Here is a 21763-nt window from a genome sequence, read left to right as displayed (position 1 = left end):
GTGGCTGGGTGTATCTGGCAGCCCAACGAGCTGTTGATTAATAAGGAGCTACTGGGCTAGCTCTCCTGAGTCCATGCATGGCATGCTGGGTTGACACATCCTCAGGCGCACACAGCCACACCTGTGATTCCTCGGAGTCAAGGACATGCTCGCTGCCTTTGTTGTTCCATGCAATAAAAATAACTCAATTTGTCAGCTCTTTCTTATTGCATTAGCGACAACCCCACCCCCACCCCCACCTCCCCTATAGACTTATTATAAGATGTGTGTTAATTTGCAGCATTTTGAGCTATTATTTATGAAATCACAGTGATAAAAGGATTTTTTCTATAGGAGTTTGTTATTGCATAGAGCTTATGAGAACAATTTACTAAATTGTTTTGTAATGAAGATATAACTGTGCTTTCTCTGCAACTATATGGTTAAGGTGCTCCAGGGAAATAATCTGCACATTGTCTGCGCATGTATACACTGCAGACAAATGTACAGTAAGTTTAATATACTTGCCCACCTTTCCATCAAGTCAACCCTCTACACACGGCTTATTAGTTGGAATCACAATAACATTATTGTCCTATACATACACAACATATACAAGAGTCTTTGTTGGAGGCACGTCCAAACATCGTGACTATAATATGATTTATATTACGTAGTCATACAGTATCTGACAGCTGTGTGTCGTGACATTTCTGCCGCAGAAACGTCTGCACACCTACGGTATATGACAACTGACGTACGTAGATACAAATATACAGGATTGGAATTTCATCAGTAAGTTAATAGGTGATAACGATTATAATTAACCTATTATAATAATGGTCTCAGTCAATAGTCAATCACCCATAAGAGGTTGACAGCTTCATTCCGCTCACAGCATGAATTAATGCACACCTTTAATCGTATTATAATATGTCACACCAATAGGAAAGGAGCTCCAGGGCGAGAAGCGACCTCACCCTAAAGGGCGAGGTCACGTGCACTGGCCATATATGGAGCGTATCTTGAGTGTACAGGGTGTGATGAGGTCAGATCAAGATATGGAATGTCAGAACAGGTCAGCTCCATATATGGAGATCTAAGGGTGGCAGCGGGGACAGTGTATTGAATGTACAGGGTTTGATGAGGGCCCCGGTATAGGGCCGGGACTTATAATTTTCGGGCCTGTTGAGAACTCTAGTTTGAACTCTAGTTCTGGCCAGACGACGGCACCGCTCGTCGGCAGTCTCCTCCGTGAGAATGTGGAGGTCATGTGGCTGTCCGACCTCGAGATTACATTACCTGAATACCCATATATGGGCAGATCAACACGGACATCATCATTTGGATCATCAGGTGGGAAAAACGACACATTACTCTGACAGTATCTGGATCTCCATGCATGGGGATAATGACATATCACTCTGACAGCAGACTGAAAAGCATAAGAAGAAGCTTTCGGCTTTCAACCCTCAGATGCCAACCCGACGCACACGGTATCTTCTTTCATCTGGAGAAAGCTTCTCAAGGAACAGCATAATATGCATCCAAGTGTTTTCGTGACTCACTAATGTCAGGAAGAATAGAGCCATATTTGTGATAGACCATTTTATTGTACAACAAGACACTAGCCTACCATTGACTGCCCTTCTAACAAATTGTCCACAATTGTGCACATTGCTTGGCATATACAGCAATTCACCCCTACAGTAGGTTGTTACGTTTTAGTTGCTGTGGTTTTTATGTAGACTTGAAGAGCCACAAAGTGACATGAAGCAGTTTTTCATCGCTAAAGCGTTATTACAGCCATTTCAATTTGATTAGGCTTTTACTACATTCCAGAGACATTTCAATATCTAGGCACCACACGAGGTTCTCCACACGTTAACGTTTATTGTAAGCAGCTTCATATTTTGTTGCTGCCTTCCGTGATGAAAAGAGAGAACACAAATAATTCAGGTGAAATGTATGCGGGATGAGATTAGACATTTTATATGTCATTTCTCATTTGACGACACTTTTATCTTTACATTAGGTTTGCTGCACAGCCGAGTGTGGACATCAGTTTTACATGAAGAGTGTCTGTGTATCTATTTGGGGAAATAATCATTGCCCCTAGTTTATCATTCAGTATTTAAAAATTATTCTGACAATTAGCATGAACTTAAATGACATACTGCTTTATCTGCGTTAAAGCAAATGGTTGTACGTGAACAGAGGCTCATACTGTACAAAGAGACTCGCCTCCTGCTGAGAAGAGAGCTCCAACAGAGCTGGAGAATCTTTTGATGAGAAGAGTGTTTTATATTCAGACCCAATGGCAAATAAACTTAGGGTAGATGGGAACATCGTGTAATGTAATACACTCTTAGATGGCAGTGAAGAGTGAAGACCAATCTTTTATATGGTTAGATGGACAGCACATTATCTGGTTGAGCAACCAAGAGAAGTTATACTTATTACAGTACATTCTATTCCCACTCACCATATTAAACACAGCACGTGTGGGAAGGCTTGGTGAGACATCACCTGAACCCCATTAACCTTTCTGTACTGTACCCCTGTTAGATATAAGGTGGAGTGGAATCTTCACTAAGGCCTAATCTACAGCAGTCTCTCAAGTCATACTATATACGTATACAATCTTCGAATGTTACAGTCTGTCGTTTGCTCATCAGACCGGAAGTGTAGTCGCCCAAATAAATATATCTTAAAATATCTTTAAAATATACATTTTAGAATTTCCACTTTTGCTAAGCAGCAAGCCAGTTAGATTTTGAGTGGGAAATAAGGAAATGTAAATGATTTTCGACTAATTTCCAGAGCTTCCGACATACAAACTTTAAACTTAGCATTTGAAAGAGAGAGAGACTAAATGTACAGTATAGTAATCCATCGTACGACTCGTGTCACCTGAAGGAAATATAAAAATCACACCCGTGTAAAGTGAGGGGCGCTCTTATCATCGTACATTGGGAATTTAATTTGTGTTAGGACAAAATAGCCTTTTTGCTCAGACACATATGACGTAAATTCTCCATTCATTGTCAATGGCATTTCATTTTTGTGTAAAGTGAAAATCTACAATATAGCTGAATATAGGAGGGGCTAGCGCCCCTCAAAAAAATGTTTAGGCCTACAACAAAATAATTTAGGCTTAAGTATGTTTCACATCAGCCATTATGACAGTAATACAGCTGATGGAACATTAATTGTGGGTGTGCTTTGTTTAGATGGTGATGTGTGCCAGCAATAAATAACCCAAGCTAATTCTGGGGTGAACATTAGCAAAAATAGCCAGTGTACAAGGTCGGCAATTGTTTTAGGGGCGCTTACCCCTCCTATGGCCAGCTTTATGTGTCTGTGTGTACCCCATAGCGATTTGATTGGCCGAGGGCTTAAAAAGTGTGGTCATAATGTGATGATGTATAATGATGTATAATGATGTTGTTATCCTGAGCTGCATTTACTTGTCAAAGAGACTGCCGTGAGAGTGAGAGTGGGGCACACGTTAGTTTGACGTCTCTGTTTGTTAGTCCCACATACCTCCATACATGGACGGGTTAAGACGGGTCCGTGGTCTCAGTGTCCAGCACAGCAGCATACCCTTTCAGTGCATTACCTTTTGACTTGACTCCTGGAAGAAAAAGCCAAATAAAAGCACTTTGTTGCACCATCCCTGCTGTAGCAGTCCCCAAGGCCGGGCGTGGGCGTCGGGGTGTAACCTTCAGAGGAGCCGGGGTCATCTCAGGCCCCTTGGTCCAACGACGTGGGTTAATTATGCAGCTCACAGGCAGGGAATGATAACAAATATCGATGTGCGTTGAATGTCAATGTGTGCAGGGCAGGGTGTTTATCAACATAAAGGGGAAGGTGTTTATGTCAACTGACCAACAGGGAAATTGAGACATTCCCTTGATGGCGATTGTTTTTCTTTATCCATTCTTTTAAAATACTTTTCCATGCCTTTCTAGCAATAGACTGCAGAGATTATTTATAGCACGACATGCGATGCACGTCCTGAATAGAGAATAAAGCCCATGAAGTATTTATATTCCATTTGGTTGGGCAAGGCACCTAAATGATGTGCTCACTGGAGCTGCACAGTGGCTAGTGTTAGGGAGCACGTCTTTTGCCTTTGGCCTTTCCTACATAACAGTAGGGGTGAATATGTGAATGCATACTGTAATATGAAGCTGGATGTTACTGAATAAAAAAATCACACCTGTGTGAAATGAGGGGCGCTCTTGTTATCGTACATCAATTTATGTTATTATCGTTTAACCATGATACAATGTTTTAAAAAAGAATGCAATAATATCGTCCGGACAAGATCATTATTATCTCGTCCGGACAAGATAATATCTCGTCCGGACAAGATCATTTATTTTTTTATACCATGGCCTCTCAGGGGCTCCGTAAATATATTATTTACGGAATTATCAGCTCTTATCATCATACATCATCTTGCATCATCTCATACTGGCCAATCAGAATGCCTGTTGCCTGTGATTGGTTAGCTGATTTGCTCGTTTACATATGACGTAAATTTCCCCTTCAATGTCAATGGCGTTTAATGTTTTGATGTTTAATTTACGTCATATTTAGAGGAATTCTGACGACATTTCTCCGTTCATTGTCAATGACAAATATTGAGACGTGTGGGGACAAGATTTAGTGGACATTTAACCGGAATCCCCCATTCATTGCCAATGGTAAATCTTGAGACGTGTGGGGACAAAAGCTGTTTATAGAAGGGCCTTAAAAATCACACCCGTGTGAAGTGAGGGGCGCTCTTATCATCATACATCATCATCTCATGAACAACTGAATTTATGTGATTGGTTGGTTAAATTTACGTCATATTTGGCGGACATTTGACCTAATTTCTCCTTTCATTGTCAATGGTAAATATTGAGACGTGTGGGGACAAGATTTAGTGGACATTTGACCGGAATTCCCCTTTCAGTGTCAATGGTAAATCTTGAGACGTGTGGGGACAAAAGCTGTATATAGGAGGGGCTAGCTCCCCTCAAAAATCACACCCGTGTGAAGTGAGGGGCGCTCTTGTCATCACACATCATCTAATTCTGGCCACAATCACAATTTGCGTCCTCACTTTTGTCTTCAATGTTTGTGTTTACACACTTTTGTCTACAATGTTTGTGTTTACACAAACCCTCAAAGCTGGACATAGGAGGTGCTGGCACCCTCAAAAACAGCATAGCCTCCTTTATTGTGTAATAGCTGGATTCAAACCGAGGACTCGGGAATGGGAAACAAAAATCTAATGTTCAGCACTTCAGCCAAAGGGGAATCCCCCTAGATCTTAGGCTGCTATTTGCTCGACAAAGCATTGTATGCAAGGGTATTAGGCTAAAGTGTGAAATTGAATTTGCTATGACTTTTTCTTTCTCTGACATGGGAGATTCCCTCGAGATTACCCTCGCAACCCTCGACCTTTTCACGCTGCTACCTTGTGCACAAGTCGCTATGGTGATAAGGGCATCAAAATGGATTCCAATTACCCTCCAACAGCCAACACCAACCAGCCAGTCAGGAGGTCAACAAATCCCTCACCATTAACCCAGGGATGACAGGATTGGTTTTTAAATGTTTAGAAGTATGTAACTAGACATACCCCCCACTGTGTCCCTATTCTGCATCACTGCCAGAGTCTCATGCACCAGCCACCTCTTGCCACGCCTCAGCAGAAGTTCTTAGCCGCCGAGCAGAATCTGCAAAATCCCCCCATCACTACAAACTGTTACCTCCAACTGTACTGACTGATTTCACCTGTTCAGCTTAGTTTTACACTTTGTATTTGTACATTATTTTATTCCACCTGTTCAGTTTAGTTTTACACTTTTGATTCATTGTGGTCTTACGCTCTGTTGTTTCAGCGCGACGTCGCCCTTAGGCTGTGGGTGAGCAAGAAAGAAAGAAAGTTGGGGGGAGAGAGAGAGAGAGGGAGAGGGAGAGGGAGAGGGAGAGGGAGAGGGAGAGGGAGAGAGAGAGAGAATAATAATGAGCCAGGAACAACAAGGACCTGGTGGTTCAATGAGTGCAGATGATGAATGACCGTGGGGAGGGAGGAGAGGACCGGAGTGGAGGTACAGTCATTTTTTACTCTGCTGTCACAAATGTATTTTTAATGAATCTGCACCTCTGACTCCTCTGCAGAGGCGTAGGGCTGTTCCTTAAGGCCAGCATGACATGACCCCAATACTGTACAGGAAGTAATCAGGCTGAACGAAGCCACCGATACTGTAATGTGAATAACCTTCAGAACCTTGACCAAAAATGCTTGAGTGTAAATAATGTAAGTGCACCTTGAGTTACTAGTACTACTACTAGTGTTTATTTTTTATTGTATTTTTAAGGGTAGACCACTCCCCTAGTAGCCTATTTCTTTTATTAATGTAAAAAGACAGGAGAGAAGACGTGTGTCTTCAAACAGAGACAGTCTTACCCATTGATTTCACTTACCGGTAAGTTACAATTCAATATGCAGACAAATGCACATATTATTCAAACCAACTTGTCCATTGTGAAGTAAAACTCAAGGGATTATGATACTGTTACGATTGTGTGTGTGTGCAATCGATGCCAATGCAGCCCTCCAAGAATTTTAAGAGTTTTAAGGGTTCACCTCAGAGCTGCTAATTGCTCCCTGCTGCCAACAAAAAATGTTACCGGTGTGCCATTCCAGTGGGTGTCATTTTGGCCAGTGCAGGGCAGGAAAAAAGGTCTGGAAAGGGGCTGAGATAGACAACAAATGGCATTGTTTATGAAGGCATCTCATTGTGGTGGGCTGTCTCTACGAGGCTCCTCTGTCTTCCCGACCAGTCGTAATCATTGGACTTGATAGAGCTGTCCTCCGACACCAACATCAGTGAGCGGTTGTTCTTGTTCCTGTCATGGTCTGTGGCACAGGTCTGGTTGTCACTGCCAGGGGACAGAAAGATATACTCTATGAGGGTTCTATTCCAATAAAGTAACTACACATTCATTATGAAAAATGTAATGTTAACATGAAAAGCATCATTTTCTGTTTTCGGTTCTCTGTTCTGAGCATTTCATTTGGTGGAGTGACTCTGTGGAACGGTCTGGATGATGAAATAAAAAAGTGGAACTATTGTACTGTTTAAGAAGAGGTTTAAATATACTTTTCTTATGAGCTACAGACAATTTAGGCATTTAGCAGACGCTCTTAATCCAGCGCGACTTACTTTAAGCAAGAACAAAAAGCATGGCAATACATCACATACATAAAAAAGTAGTTATCATGAATCATACGTAAGCTAAGAACGTAACATTGGAATATCTATAATGAAACTATGCATGTATACTTTATAGTGCTATGTCTACATAAAATGCTATGATTCTACATAAAATGCTATCTAAGTCTACATAAAATGCTACATACATTATGATTATGGTTCCACTTAGTGCTAAAATAAATAGACAAATAGATATAAATGGAACTGTTGTGAATTATATCCATGCTGTCAGAATGTCAGCCTCTGGTGGACATTCCCCCTACCCTGGATCCACAATTACACATGTGTTTGCCATCACACCACTCAACTCATTAGCCAATCACAGTTTAGTTTATAACCAGCAACTCACCCCACACTCCTCACTCAATCTCCAGCCTTCACACACTACACAGGCAACATGCAGCACCTGCAGATCTCCCTGAGTCTACCCACTACTCCAGCCATGCATACTTGACTATGTAAGCCTTTGTTCTGCTTTGACTTTAATACATTATTTGTACAACATGTTGATCGGTTATTGCTCACTTTGCCATAATGTTGAGATAATATGCTGTATTCTGAGTACTTTGCCATTGCACTAGTTGCTAATGTATTCCTTTGTTTGTAGAAAACATGGTTTCATGGAGAAATAAACTACCACATTGTTGGATTATACCTTGGTGTCACAAACCGTCTCTTTAACTGGAGAAACTTGGGTGGTCCGCTCAACCCACAAACCACAGAATATTTAATACGAACCTTGACATATTTAAGTTTATTTTTAAATTGTATAAATGGGGGTAGGCAGTGGTGTGCTGTGGGGGGCGTGCGACAGTGCGTGCGGTGTCTGAACTACCGGTGCGGTGCCCTGGACAGCCCTACCGCCAGCTCACCACTGAGGGTAGGACCATATAGATGAGCTTAGGCTTCATTCCTAATCCTTTTCGAACAATTGTACTATATTTTGTGTTTTGCTTGTTTTAACTTTTTTCTTAATGTATTGTATATTTTGTATTTTTATTGCCATTTTTATTTTTTTTAAGTGGTTCGAAATAAACATTCATTCAACACTGGATTCTTTGAAGACCAAACAAACCACAATATGCCTTGGAAAATGGTCAACAGTAATAGTATAGTGACTGGTGAGTCATAGTCGATAATGCCAGACCAGCGATATGGTCCTTTACAGACACATTAAAGTAAGGAGCTGTTCATTTATTTTGCTTTGCATTTTAATTTTGACGAAATACCTGTCTTGGTTTTCTTTAGTCACGGTGCTGTCTTCATAGATTTTCAACATAGTTTCTGTACGGTCATCAAGATGCTCTTTAGGTTCTTCAAACCTATCAAAAACATTCACAGATGTGCTAAGATTATTGAATTCCCTAGCCCTCCAAGCAGAACCCAAATGCTACTGAAGTTTCTGACATTTGTTCGACCCAGTGCATTGGGTCCTGTTCCACGTCGTCCATGCCACCTGATTAAAACATTTACTGGCTCATGTTTACATGTTAAAACGCCTCCCCGCGGCATGTGACGCCATTATTTTCCTTGAGTTATTCTGAATTCGGTAACTTTAAGTAGCTATACATCCCGGTGCGAATATCTCCTGTGGCGCGGAAGCCGTTAAGTATTTTTAATATATGTTTGCCCGATTTGGAAGCTTGGATTCTTCTTGTTTATTGACACCTCATTGTACCGCCTATCTGGCTAGCTAGTGGCGCTATAGCTATGACACAGCAGATCAGAGGCAGGGACGTAGCCTCACAAGCCAACCGCACACCGGGAGGCGGTACAATAAACGGTAAACAAACAAGAAGAAATAAAGCGACCAAATCGGTCAAACAAAGATTAAAAATACTTAACGGCTTCCGCGCCACAGGAGATATTCGCACCGGGATGTATAGCTACTTAAAGTTACCGAATTCAGAATAACTCAAGGAAAATAATGGCGTCACATGCCGCGGGTCCTATTTTAGAGAGAATCTCCACATCCGCATTTAGGAATTTCCATACGAAAATACACTAGCGAGCAGGGACCCAACGTAAAACTAAACAAAATATCAAAGTTTTACGTAGGGTCCCGAAAGGGGCTATGAATTCCCCAAAGTGTAACAAATTAAGCTGTAGGTAGGTTTGTTTCTACAGCTCTTGTTCAACTCTTCTTTCATTCCTTTATTTTCTCTGAAATGTATTGAGGGTATTTGCCCTCATTTTCAATGATTCAGAGATTACAGAAGGCATAATTGCAACAGAATAATATTGAAATAAGAACAGCAGGATAAAACAAGTTGTATTAAAATAGGACCATTTTAGGAAATGCTCCACTAAGGTTTGCTGAGTGGAATCAAATGTAAATAGGTTTTTGTAACTGTAATCACGAGACCCACATATTCTTGTTTGGACCAAGGGCCGGCATAATATTTTAATAATAGACGCCATTGGCATAAGGAGCACAAAGATACACTGTCAAACAGCTTGTATGTGTACAATATGCACTTGCCAGACACCTGACACATTGCATAATTTGTAGTACAAATGGTTTTCTACGTCGCTTCCTCAAGTGAGTTTGTTCCTGACTTGAGTAATTTATCTGCCAATAATCCCGCAGCAATTGAAGTAGCCTCAGTAAAAAGCATTTAGGTCAGAACCACTCCATTTCGGTCAGATATCGACCCTTGAAACACTTGTATTGCAGACTTGTTGCTGTCAGACTACTGAACAGACACAAAAGACGGGCAAAAACATGATCTACCTGCCTTCAGCCTGCTTCTGTCTAAGTATTTAATCAATCAATAATGAGGATTGAGTTTGGACTGGAGCGACACAAGCAGCTGCATGTTACATGTTTCTAGCTGATGTAGATGGAGGGCAATGGGGTAAAATTATATAGACTCTGAATTTGTCTGGGCTTAAATTAGTCAAAATGAGGTTCAGAGCTTCATTGCTCTCACAGCATGTCGTGTATTAATGAACCCCTTCCTTTGATAATATTACAGTCTTCCATCCAGAAGGAAAAGAGCATCTAGCCTAGCTCTGTTCCATAGCCTTCCTGCTTCGATTCTGCGAATTTCTGCCCTGCAGTAAGGCTATGCGACTTACCGGTTTAAATCTCAAATCGAAATCAGACCAGCCTCTCCTCTTTAGTGGAAATCTCACGAACGTTTGACCTACTCCAATAGAAAGCCTACTTTCCTTAGTGGAAGCACTCTGAGCCCCCCACCACACGTATAAACGGTACTTTTTGGCCAGAAAGGTATTTCTTTCCACCGGAGGAAAAATATTCTCTATGAGGCAGTTCTCTGGGCAATATCAGTAGAGGGCACAGCGGAGTAACTAAAAATGTTTTTTTTCCGGTGGAAACAAAATCCCCTTTTGGCCAAAAAGTACAGTTTATACGTGTGGTGGGGTGCTCAGAGTGCGTCCACTAAGGAAAGTAGGCTTTCTATTGACACAACCCGTGTTTGTATTGGTGAGTATAGGTCAAACGTTCGTGAGATTTCCACTAAAGAGGAGAGGCTGGTCTGATTTCGATTTGAGATTTAAACCGGTAAGTCTGTTTTTCTTCTTTAAGGACAAACCTGTTTGTGCAAAATAATCAAAAATACTTAATATTTATTTAACTATGGCTTTTATTTCTCATCATTCAACTTGATCATTAGGCTGACTGACACAATTTCAAAGCAGCTTGTTCAAGACAAATGACACCCGTGTGAACTGAGAGGTATACGTTTTTGTTATAGTTACTGTACTGTACTGTGCGCTGTACTGTAACGGTCGAGAAATCACAAAGGTACCGTGTGGGGGGTCCCCGGAACATCCAGACCCACAGGAACGCACCGGCGAGCCGCCCCGCGTCCGAAACGGTCGAGAAATGACAGAGTTACTGTGTGGGGGTCCCTGTACTGTACTGAACTGTCACACCTCAGCTTCCCATCAGCCATCATGCACCTGTGCAGTGTGAAGCTCAACAGTGACACTTTGTCACCGACTCACCTGTTGGTACTCTAAACAGAGACATAGGGACACGCATTGCTGTTCCTTGGAGTGGCTGCACCATGGGCCTAAAGGAGCATGTATTTGCCCTAGAAGTTCAATGCTATCTAAAGTAATAGGGGCCTTTTGTCTGGAGAATACACATCCAAATGTTTTTCACTGTGAATGTCAAGAGGAACAGAGCCATAAAATGTGTGATATTATTTATTATAGTACTTGTCTCTCCAGGCAATGAGATGTAGTGAGAGGAGTCCAACGGGCTCTGGCTCATGACAAACGTCGATCGGATTTGGCACAAAGCACTTCCATTCCAATGCAAAACTAGGGATCTGGTCAGGCATATTTCACTTGATGATTATAATAATGGCTATATTAAGCTTTGGCAGCCTATGAGTGGCACAGTCAGTTAAACAAGTTTTTCTCCAGTATATCAAACATTAAGACCTGAGCTGAGCTGAGCTTTTTGAGATAAGGGGAGGGAGAGAGAGGGGGATAGATAGAGGCAGGAGAGAGAGAGAGCAGGGGGGGGGGGACCCTTATGGGTCTGTAACTCAGAGTGTACAAATGGAACCAAATGTTTGTACACTCAGAGTTAAATTAACATTGATTTTACAATATACATTGAGGTCCCAGAGATATAAATGCCATTAAATAGGGGACCGTAGCCTAATTGAGTTCAAACTGGGGGTCCTTGAAATTAAATGGGTTGAGAATCACTGCTAGAGCCGTAAAAATCTTCTCTTATGGGTCCCTGGCATATATTTTCAAATGGGGGTAAATAAATTTAAATTTGGGGGTCCTTGACATGAAAAGGTTTGAGAACCCCTGCCATACAGAACCTGGGCTCTAGACGTTCCTTGACCTTGGCGATGGACAGGATGTAGGGGCCAATCTGTCTGGCGATGGTGGTCAAACAGGAGTTCTCCTGCTTCAGTTGCAGCAGGTTGTGAAGCTGGGCTGAGGATGACAAAAGTATATTGTGGTGAAAGAAAACGCTGAAAGAGATCAAATTAGTCGGGGATTAACCACACTAGCGTCCAAATTTCTGGGCATGCAATAATCCAATATTAGGCCAGTTAATATACAGTTGAAACCCTAAATCTTTGATAGAAAATATGTTACTATTGGGTATGCTAAATAACGTACAAAAAACAATGTTTTAGGAACATGTATAAGTTCTGGAAAGGCATACTTTTCAAGCTCCTGTTTTTACCAAGTGCACAATTGTTATGATTTTTGACAAAATTCCCTCCCAGCTTGTTACATGTGCCAGTGGACTGGCTGTGGAAGAGTGTAACACAGCTAGTGAAAATAGCATGTGTCGTGTGAGCTTGTAGATCTGCTATTTTCACTATTGATGTACAGCAATGTTGCAGTAGGGTTTATAAGTATGGGGTATCAGTCATAGATAAAGAAAGGCTAGATGACTCGCCCACGCTGCTGGCCAATGGAGAGCGACGTCACTACGTGGCGGACATCTTACAGCTCGCTCACTCATAACATTGTGTCTATGGGGAATGTACTTTTTAAATAACCATAACTTTCTCAATTTCCAACGGTTTGGTTTAATTATATGATGTTCATGTAAAAAATAACATTAAGCAGATAAGCATTTTGAGCGAGTTATGAGCATTTTTGTTTGAGCTGCCATAGAACATACTGTACTGTAGCACCCCATAAAGATGGCTGCCAGGTGAACTACGTCAGTGACTCCGCCTTAAGCCATCTAGTCTTTATATATGTCTATGGTATCAGTGGTCACTTTGGATTACTTTCATTACCCAAGAGTCTTTGCAAGCATACGGCAAGGACGTAATGCAATTGGCCAGTCTTTGCTTTGACTGGTAGTTCTGCCTTGGTGCCTTGGCAACTCATTGTCTCCCCTATTATACATAGTATGTCTCCCCTATTATACATAGTAATAGTCAAGCCCCAAGCCCCTGAGTCTATATATTTATAGAAGGATGATTGTTATTGCTATGTAAATTTGTGGGACATGCTATATCATTGTTAAAAAGTTACATAGTGCTGCTTTCAGTGGAAGACTCACCTTCGTAGATCTCCTGCTCATTGGTGACCCTCTGAAACGTATCATCCCAGATCTACAAAAAATAATGCTTTTACTGTATGCTACAGCAGTGGTTCCCAAACTTTTCAGGTACCGGTATTTTCTTAGATTTGTTGCTTTCTTAAGGCCTATTCATAGTCCAGTTTTCGGTGAAGACCACCGAAAACTACAACATGACGTCACGCCTCACACAACACATCTCTCTGTTTTTACTAACCACCATTTTGGTGGTCACCTCTTCGTGTCACCTCTTCGTGTGTGTGTGTGCGCGCGCGTGCATTTCCTAATTTATAATACTGTATATGTCAGTGTTGTGAGCTTCAGCTTAAATATTTGGCACACTTGTGTGTGTCTGTGTCTGTGTCTCACACTGTCGATTTTAGGGATCCCATTGTTTATAGAAAAACGTGTCGTCATTTTTAGGGTGAGCAGGAGACTCAAGAGCAATTTTCTGCCTTGTCAAAACCGTTCAGAATATCAAGGTTTCCCATATAAAATGCTTCTTGAAGGGCATACCTCCTCAATCATTGCCCTCATTGTTTCAACAGCAGAATACTGGCTGGCTATCTGGCGGTCGATGTGAAGAGACCTGTCCAGGACCTCTCCCATGGTGTCTGTGTTGATGATGGAGTGATGTTTGGTTAGGTCTCTGTGTAACTCCTGAACCTGGTCCTTCAGGAGCTGGATTTCTGTCTGGAGAGTCTGAGGCCACATGCAGTATCACGCACGCACGCACGCGCACACACGCACGCACGCCACATTAAATGGGACACAGACAGACAGACAGACAGACAAACAGAGGGATAGAGATACGGATATACAGAGATTTTTTAATTTTTGGTTCTGGATAGACGCTGTTCCAACAAATGTCCAACCAATCACTGCACTGCAAGCCGGCCGCACATTCATTCAAATAACACTTACCGTGTATGCGTTCTCATAGTTGCGGCAGTGTTCCGTGAATGGGGTTTCACTTCCTTCAGCGAGGAGGACCTTGGTGCACACGTGGCGGTGAGAGGTGGGCCGTCGGCCTAAAGCCGAGCCCAGTGACATTTCATTTAGGGAGGGTGAGCGGCACCACATGGAGAGGGACGACTGAAGCCTGATGTAGAAAGAGAGATGTTGAAACAAAAATAAATCACACCCGTTTGAAGTGAGGGCCGCTCTTATCATCTTACAACATCAATTACAACATAATGTTTGTTTAAGCAACGGGTGCTAATGTTTGTTTTAGTCCTCAACACAAATTGAATTACATTTCTCTTTATTGTCTATGGCGTTTTCTTGAACAAGCATCATTAAAAAACAAACATTAAAGCTGTATATAGAGAAAAAGGGAGTAAACTATCGCCTCAGGTCAGTTATTATTGAGTAAACGATGGGCTACAAATATCCGATCTACAAGTTCAAGTGAGCTTGTAGATCAGCAATGTATTTCGGTGAAGCGATTTGATGTTGGTAATGTTTAAACCTCTAGAACAAGTCAAAAATCACACACGTGGAAAGTGAGGGGCACTCTTATCATCACATACGGTAGGTAGGCCATCACATTCCGTGCTCAGCCAATCAGCTGATCACGGAATGTGATGAAGCTAGCGCCCCTCAAAAACCTTGGTGTAGTCATGGACTCAGTCCTGAATTAAACAGACACATTAATACAATCAGTCAGCCTACTATCACCTCAAACATATCATGGATTATAGGACTTAATGTCTAGCAGGATTTAGAAAAACGTGTCCAGACATTCACCTTCAGTAGAATTATTGACTACTGTAACAGTGTCACCCTCGCCCTGGCATGGCTGAGGTTTAATCACCTCCCGCATGGTGTATGGCGTTTCTGCTCATCAATGCACAGATGGGGTTTGGCTCATATATGGGGTTTGGCTCATATACCTGTGAGTGTGGTGCAGAGGAACAAACTACCATGTCAGCCTATAGAGAATGCATGGTATGCTGTCTATGGATGATGATACGGTGACGTTGCATATCTGCTGGAGGTGTGCCCAGAAATACAAAGAAGAAATCAAGTCTACATACTAGTATAATGCTGCAAAAGCCCTGCTGTATTTTAGCTGTCAACGTTTTGATCACTCAGTGATCTTCATCAGGACTTACATGTTACATGTTCATTATCGATGAATTGAGTATGAAGGACCCCAATGGAAACAAGCCGGGTGATAGGCTTTCTTGGGTTTAAATCCTCTTATCTTAGCAGACCTTGCATTGAACTGTACTTTCCTGTGCTCTTTTTTTTGCAAACTGTTAATGAAGTATTCAATCAATCAATCATTGCCAAGAAATATAGCCCAGGTGAACCCCCCAAGTCTGGGTGGTAAAGGATAGCCTCTCTGCACCGTACCTAGGGGAGCGGAGAGAGAAAACACCTTACCCAGACAGAGAGAGAGAGAGATGGAGGTCCCCCATCCAAACCTCTCGGGTCATTTGGTAATGGTCTAATTTCTGTCCCTAAAATCAAAACTAAACGCAGAGAAGCAGCATTTCGTTTTTATGCCCCACATATCTGGAACAAACTCTTATTTTTGAGTGGTGCAACCACTCCTATAGACAGCTATGTGTGTGTCCCTGTGTCCGAGCACGGAAATAGCATATTGTCACCACCAAGTGTCACTGTTTTGCAGCCTAACACACAGAGGCCAGGGAGGAGAGCTTGTACATTACAGTACAGTACCACTCATTTCAGACGGGTCTGATTTGATTTGTTATTGAGGGGCGCATATGCCCAGCTTTGGTGTCTGTGTACCAAATTCGAGAAGATATGATTGGTTCATGGTTGACCATGGAATTTGATGTATGCTGATGTATGATGATAAGAGCGCCCCTCACTTCACACGAGTGTTTTTATTTAAATTTTAATTAGGTTTTGTGTAGTGCACATTTAATTGCCTTGTTGTTGAAATGTGCTACACAAATAAACTTGCCTCACCTTGCTTAGAGGGAATAAAGGTGGGGACCACACATAGACCCCTGGGGGACCACACATAGACCCCTGGGGGACCACACATAGACCCCTGGGGGACCGCCGCGGCCAATGTGTGGCAGTTCAGCCTGCCACTGAGACTGAATTCAACACGGGGTTAAAGTTTGAAGTATTATTTGTTATTTTGACTTCTGTATATTGTGTGGTGCTTGCTTGATTACCGATTGGTGGCTCCATTGTAGGGAGCTGCACCTACCAACTGTGGGTTTGGGTAGGGGACATGCCATCAGTGTTTTGTGTGTGTGTGTGTGTGTGTGTGTGTGTGTGTGTGTGTGTGTGTGTGTGTGTGTGTGTGTGTGTGTGTGTGTGTGTGTGTGTGTGTGTGTGTGTGTGTGTGTGTGTGTGTGTGTGTGTGTGTGTGTGTGTGTGTATAGAGACAGAACTCTGATTATAAATATGTGGTTTATGTGAATTGTGGATAATGTGTAATGATTTAAAAGTGAATTATACAAGTGTTAAAGTATTGTCTCTGGACATAGGGCTGTTATAATTGTGGAATCAATTAGGGTTGGTATGGTCCAGTGGGAGGGGCCTAGCCTATATATAAGAAGGGGGACCTGCCACTGTGGATCAGTCGATGTAGGGCTGTAGACCAGGAGGGCCAACCTGTTCAGCCATGTATATAGTGTTTTGTTAAAACACAATTTTTTCACCATTTCTTTGTACACTTTGTCTTTGATTTTGCTAACAAGGACTCTGACTTGCTATCTTGTGTAATTTTGAACATTTTTGAGTCTTGAATCTAATGCCTTTTGAGCCCATACTATCTCGCACTGAGCAAAGTGTGACACAATGAAACATCATTTGTTGCTGTCGGGAGGAAACCACCTAACTCCATTGGTTGGACCCTCAAATTGTCTGATAAAGCAGCTATCTCCACCACGTCTCCCCCTGTCATACAGGTAATTGACAATGTATAAAGTCACAACACAAACTTTGATGAGGCAGCATTGCTTTGTTTTAAAAAATATAAGGTTTTCGTCATTTTCTGAACATTTTGGAGTTAGGTGGTTTCTTCCCGACATCAGGGTTACATCATCAAAAATAAGTAGAATCCAGCACTTGATAATTATGTTAGCGTAGATATAAAACTTCTCTGCTCATTTTGCAGACATAAATCTGTGACTCATTGCCTATGAGCCGCTTACTGAGTTTACACGTTCTCTTTCCAGTGTTTTCACCAGCTTAAATGATTCATACTGTAGTTGAATGATACCCTCTACAGCGTAGGTCTTGCCCAGCGTGGCCTACAGCCAAGTCAAAGCACATCCGCTAGGCCCTTATGCCTGGTCTATTTCTCAACCAAGCACAACCCCTGGAGCACTTCTATGATATCTGGCTGATACAAGAGTGTCTCTCTCACCCTGCCATAATGTGTTTCATCCCTCTAAGCAACCAGACTCAGGTTGTCTACATCCAGACAGAGACACCAATTAAACTACTTTGTCAGTAGCTAAAGCAGAATGACCCCACCGTGCTGCATGTAAGCCTGCAGAGGAATCCTGCAGAGTTCTGTGGAATTCTGATAAAAAAATAGTGCCAACACGGCACTCTGCTACCAATCCCTATCTGCTGCATTAATTGCCGAGTTTCTAGCACCATGTTGCACATAAGTTGTATCCCTGGCTAAGACAAAAAAACACAGAATAGAACAGAAAATGTAGGAACAGTACTATTATGTGTATTGTGTAATGACAAATGTATTGGTTAAAAAGCATGTGTGTGATATATCCAAATAGAAATACTACTCACACCATTGATGCAACAGGTAGCTTCACTTCATATAATAAAACCACTTCAGCTTCCACTTCATTTAAGTACAGTATACACAAACACTCAACCAGAAAGGAAGGTCCAATGCCATCATCGTTTCAAATCTCAGTCACAAATCCTCCTTTCCTCTTGTTCTCATCTCTTCTATACTGTATATCTTGCCATTTCTTAAACTACTATCTAATAAGACCATAGACATTGCCATCAAAAGACAAAATCAAATCAAAACCTTTACCTTGTTTCTAGGTGGTACTGGTCCCTGCTCCCTGGCCCGGACACATGCAACGAGTGTGTGTGATCGAGCGTGTGTGACCATGTGAGGAGTGTGATCTATAATATTCTAAAGACTTTGTCATTAGCTAAAGCAGTGGCATCAGTGAAATGGAACAATGTGTCCCCCACCACTGCTGTCTGTGCCCTCCTCCGGATGAATCCTGGAGAGTTCTGTGAAATTCTGATAAAAATAGTGTCAGCCAGTCAGTCAGCCGGCAGGCCCACCACCAATCGCTGCCCACTTCTTGTCCGGCATTGGCATGGTGTGAGACTAGCTGCAAAAGCAGTATTGGACTACGCCGTACTACACTGGCACTGGCATACAGACCTGTGAACTGATTTATGTAGAAAATTGGTGAGGGGTAGTATGTCAGTGGTGTCCACATAAAGGCAGACAGAGAGGATCTAACTACTGCTATTAACCATATGAAGTGTCCCTGTTCTAGGCAAAAACAAGATGACACTTTGCGAACTAAAGTTGGGGCGAAGAGATTTGATGTAGAGGGGAGAAAATGAGGGATACAAATACAGACCCCTGGGGGATCCCATATAGCAGGGGTATTCAACTGCCAGCTTTTTTTTTTTTTAACTTTTTTTTTGAGAGAGCTAATGAAAGTTACAGGTATGGTTTGTGCGATATGAAGTGTGAGGTTATCATACTGACAGTAGTCCTTAATCATATTCTATCATACTGGTGTGTGTGTGTGTGTGTGTGTGTGTGTGTGTGTGTGTGTGTGTGTGTGTGTGTGTGTGTGTGTGTGTGTGTGTGTGTGTGTGTGTGTGTTAGGGCATTAACTTCTAGTCATTTTTACTAGTTGACTAGTTGCCTAGTTTACTAGTCGACTAGTTGTTTAACTACCTATTATGTAAAAAAAAATATATATATATATAATGAATTGCATTTTTATGGCGCTTTTCTATATATATTTCTTATCAACTAGTACCAACAAGGTCGACTAGTAGATTTACTACGGTAGTTGCTTAATGCCCTATTTACTAGTTGCTAGTTGCTTAATGCTAGTTGATGTGTGTGTGTGTGTGTGTGTGTGTGTGTGTGTGTGTGTGTGCGTGCGTGTGCATGTGCGTGTGTATCCAGCTGGTGCGCATTGACGCTTGTTAATGTCAAGGCAATTATGCTTATGCACTGTCAAATAGGTCTACATCTATTTTAAGATAGCATATAGTTAGTATAGAGACATACTCATACTCATACTGTGCACAAATGTATTACATAGGCTAAATATTTGTGTTTGAACACAAAATGCATTTTGAGAACCCACAAATGTTTACTTACAGTAACTCACACAAGAATATTATACAGTAAACAACGTTTTCCCACTTTGAACTATTTCACACTTTGAAATAGCATACCATTTGTTTATATTACCGGTTGTTCATTCTCTCAACCTGCCACCTATCAAGCCCCCATCCTGTTGAACAAGGTGAGTTACATAAACACATCAATGGCCAGAGTTTATGAGCAGATGGATATAACTGATACATTGGGGATTCAGGGCTCAGCATGGCGCCTCTTTTCCTCTTGCTGTGGTTATCCCTGTCTATCCCCCATACACCCAAAACCCTTTGGGGGATTTTCACATCTGAGCATTTGAAAGTGTTTTGGTCAGAGGCATGCGGGCACTTGGAAGACTTTCAAAGTGATATTCAAAGGACATTGTTCGCTGGAAGGCTCAAACGTTAATGGCTCTATCATAAAAGGATACTAGGAATTCCTCTGCTCAAGACAGGCACAGGACAGGAGATTATAGGCATCCCCACCGTTAGGGGGGTCAAAGGGTACAGGTGGGTGGGTGAGGGCATGTAAAAGGTCTATGTCTGACCCTGAAATGGGATGAAGTACAGTTTTAGTTTAGACACACTATTGGTCCGACGGTCATTAGACCGACAACCTACCTCAAACCCTAACCTAACCCTAACCGCAAGCACGGGAGCAGCGCATGTTCGACTGCATGTCCAACCGTTGTTTCCGCATGCCAGTCCGTTGGTGTGTCTAATCTGCGTGTGCATTTCTAAGTCACTGACTCACTAAAAATACCATCCATCCAAGCAGCGACTCTACTCCGAGTCTCTCTCTCTCTCACAAAAAATGCAATGTATAATATACATTATGTATATTTTGCACTGTATTTACAGTACTCCTACAATTGGTTTAAGGGACTGGCCGGGGGCCGGACAGACATATGTCACGCTCATGTCACCATGACTCAGCCATAACCATTATAAGGAGTTCCCAATGCAGCTAAGCCAAAATATTTAGTGTGTTGTCTAACGTCAATGTGTCGCCATGGCCTTAGGTGCAAACAAAGGGGGTGTATGGGCATACACTGATGACATCAGCATGCTCATATAGGCATATTTGACATCACGGACCTCCATATACAGTATGGGCATAAAAAGACAAAAAAAAAACTAAAGTATCTACAAGCTTACAATGTAGTTGTGATTAATGTAGCCCCCGATATTTTATTTGAACTCATTTGTTCACTCATGATTTCTTATGATTCATAGCTTTGCAGTAATTTCTTGTTTGGTTTTATACTTTTCTCTAATCATTGGATAATTAATCCAAGAGTGCATTTTTGAGGGGCACTAGCCCCTCCTATATACAGGTTTAATGTTTTTAGTTCAATGTTTGTTTTAAAAACGCCATTGACAATGAAGGGAAGGTTTACATCATCTTGTCCCTAACACAAACATTAAATCCCATTAACAATAAAGAGAATTTAATGTTTGTTTTACATCATCATTACATCACCTAATCATAGCAACATGAGTTAGACTTTACTATATTAGCGCCCCTCACTTCACACAGGTGTGATTTCTTTGTTTAGTATTGAGGTAAAAAATAAAAAAATAAAAAGGGATATAACTTACAGTATACTATTTGAAAGAAAATGTTTGTGTTTTGAAATGTTGTGCTTTATAATCATATTTAGTACTGTATATTCTAAACTCCTAGTCCATCTGTGTCACTACAAGGCTAATGGCCAAGAGCTTATTTGAAATAGCATGTGTTGGTATTAGAGCTAAGAGCTGGGTGAATGAGCGTGGTGGGCGAGTGGGTGTGGATGAGGTGCCAAATTTGGAAAATGTTGTCCCCCTGACCTGACCATCACTCCTAATGGCTGGCCTACAATAGATAAGAGATATTCTATCTCATCCAATAATATAATACAAGCTCAAACAATAAGACAATAACAAAGAAGATAATTACAATTTGTAGCTGCATTGGATGCAGTGACACAGGGTGGATGGCGTTGCCCCAGCAACAGTAAAGGCTCAAGACACTGTGCAAACTCATTCTGGTAGTCTATGTTGGTCTGACAGTAAACAGGGCACTGTCACAATTCACACAGTCAGTTAAAACTAACTTATATTTATACTCAATTAC

General features: G+C 41.7%; 1 protein-coding gene across 1 annotated transcript in view; it reads right to left on the bottom strand.

Moving 5' to 3' along the window:
• Nucleotides 1-6265: 6265 nt before the first annotated feature.
• Nucleotides 6266-21763, bottom strand: part of rnf207a (ring finger protein 207a) — a gene marked incomplete at its 5' end in the record, with an annotated part of 30602 nt that continues 15104 nt past the window's right edge. The window contains 8 exon segments of the mRNA XM_083771126.1: nt 6266-6927; nt 8492-8584; nt 12077-12194; nt 13288-13339; nt 13822-14007; nt 14230-14407; nt 21587-21590; nt 21593-21692. Of these exon segments, the coding sequence (XP_083627252.1) occupies nt 6768-6927; nt 8492-8584; nt 12077-12194; nt 13288-13339; nt 13822-14007; nt 14230-14407; nt 21587-21590; nt 21593-21692 (891 nt within the window). The 3' untranslated portion in view covers nt 6266-6767.

The sequence above is a fragment of the Protomyctophum parallelum genome (assembly GCF_964188405.1).
Source record: "Protomyctophum parallelum genome assembly, chromosome: 8".
In the NCBI taxonomy this organism is placed as follows: Eukaryota; Metazoa; Chordata; class Actinopteri; order Myctophiformes; family Myctophidae; genus Protomyctophum; species Protomyctophum parallelum.
The sequence above is the reverse complement of the archived record's forward strand: the minus strand, read 5'-3'. Positions and strand labels throughout refer to the sequence as shown.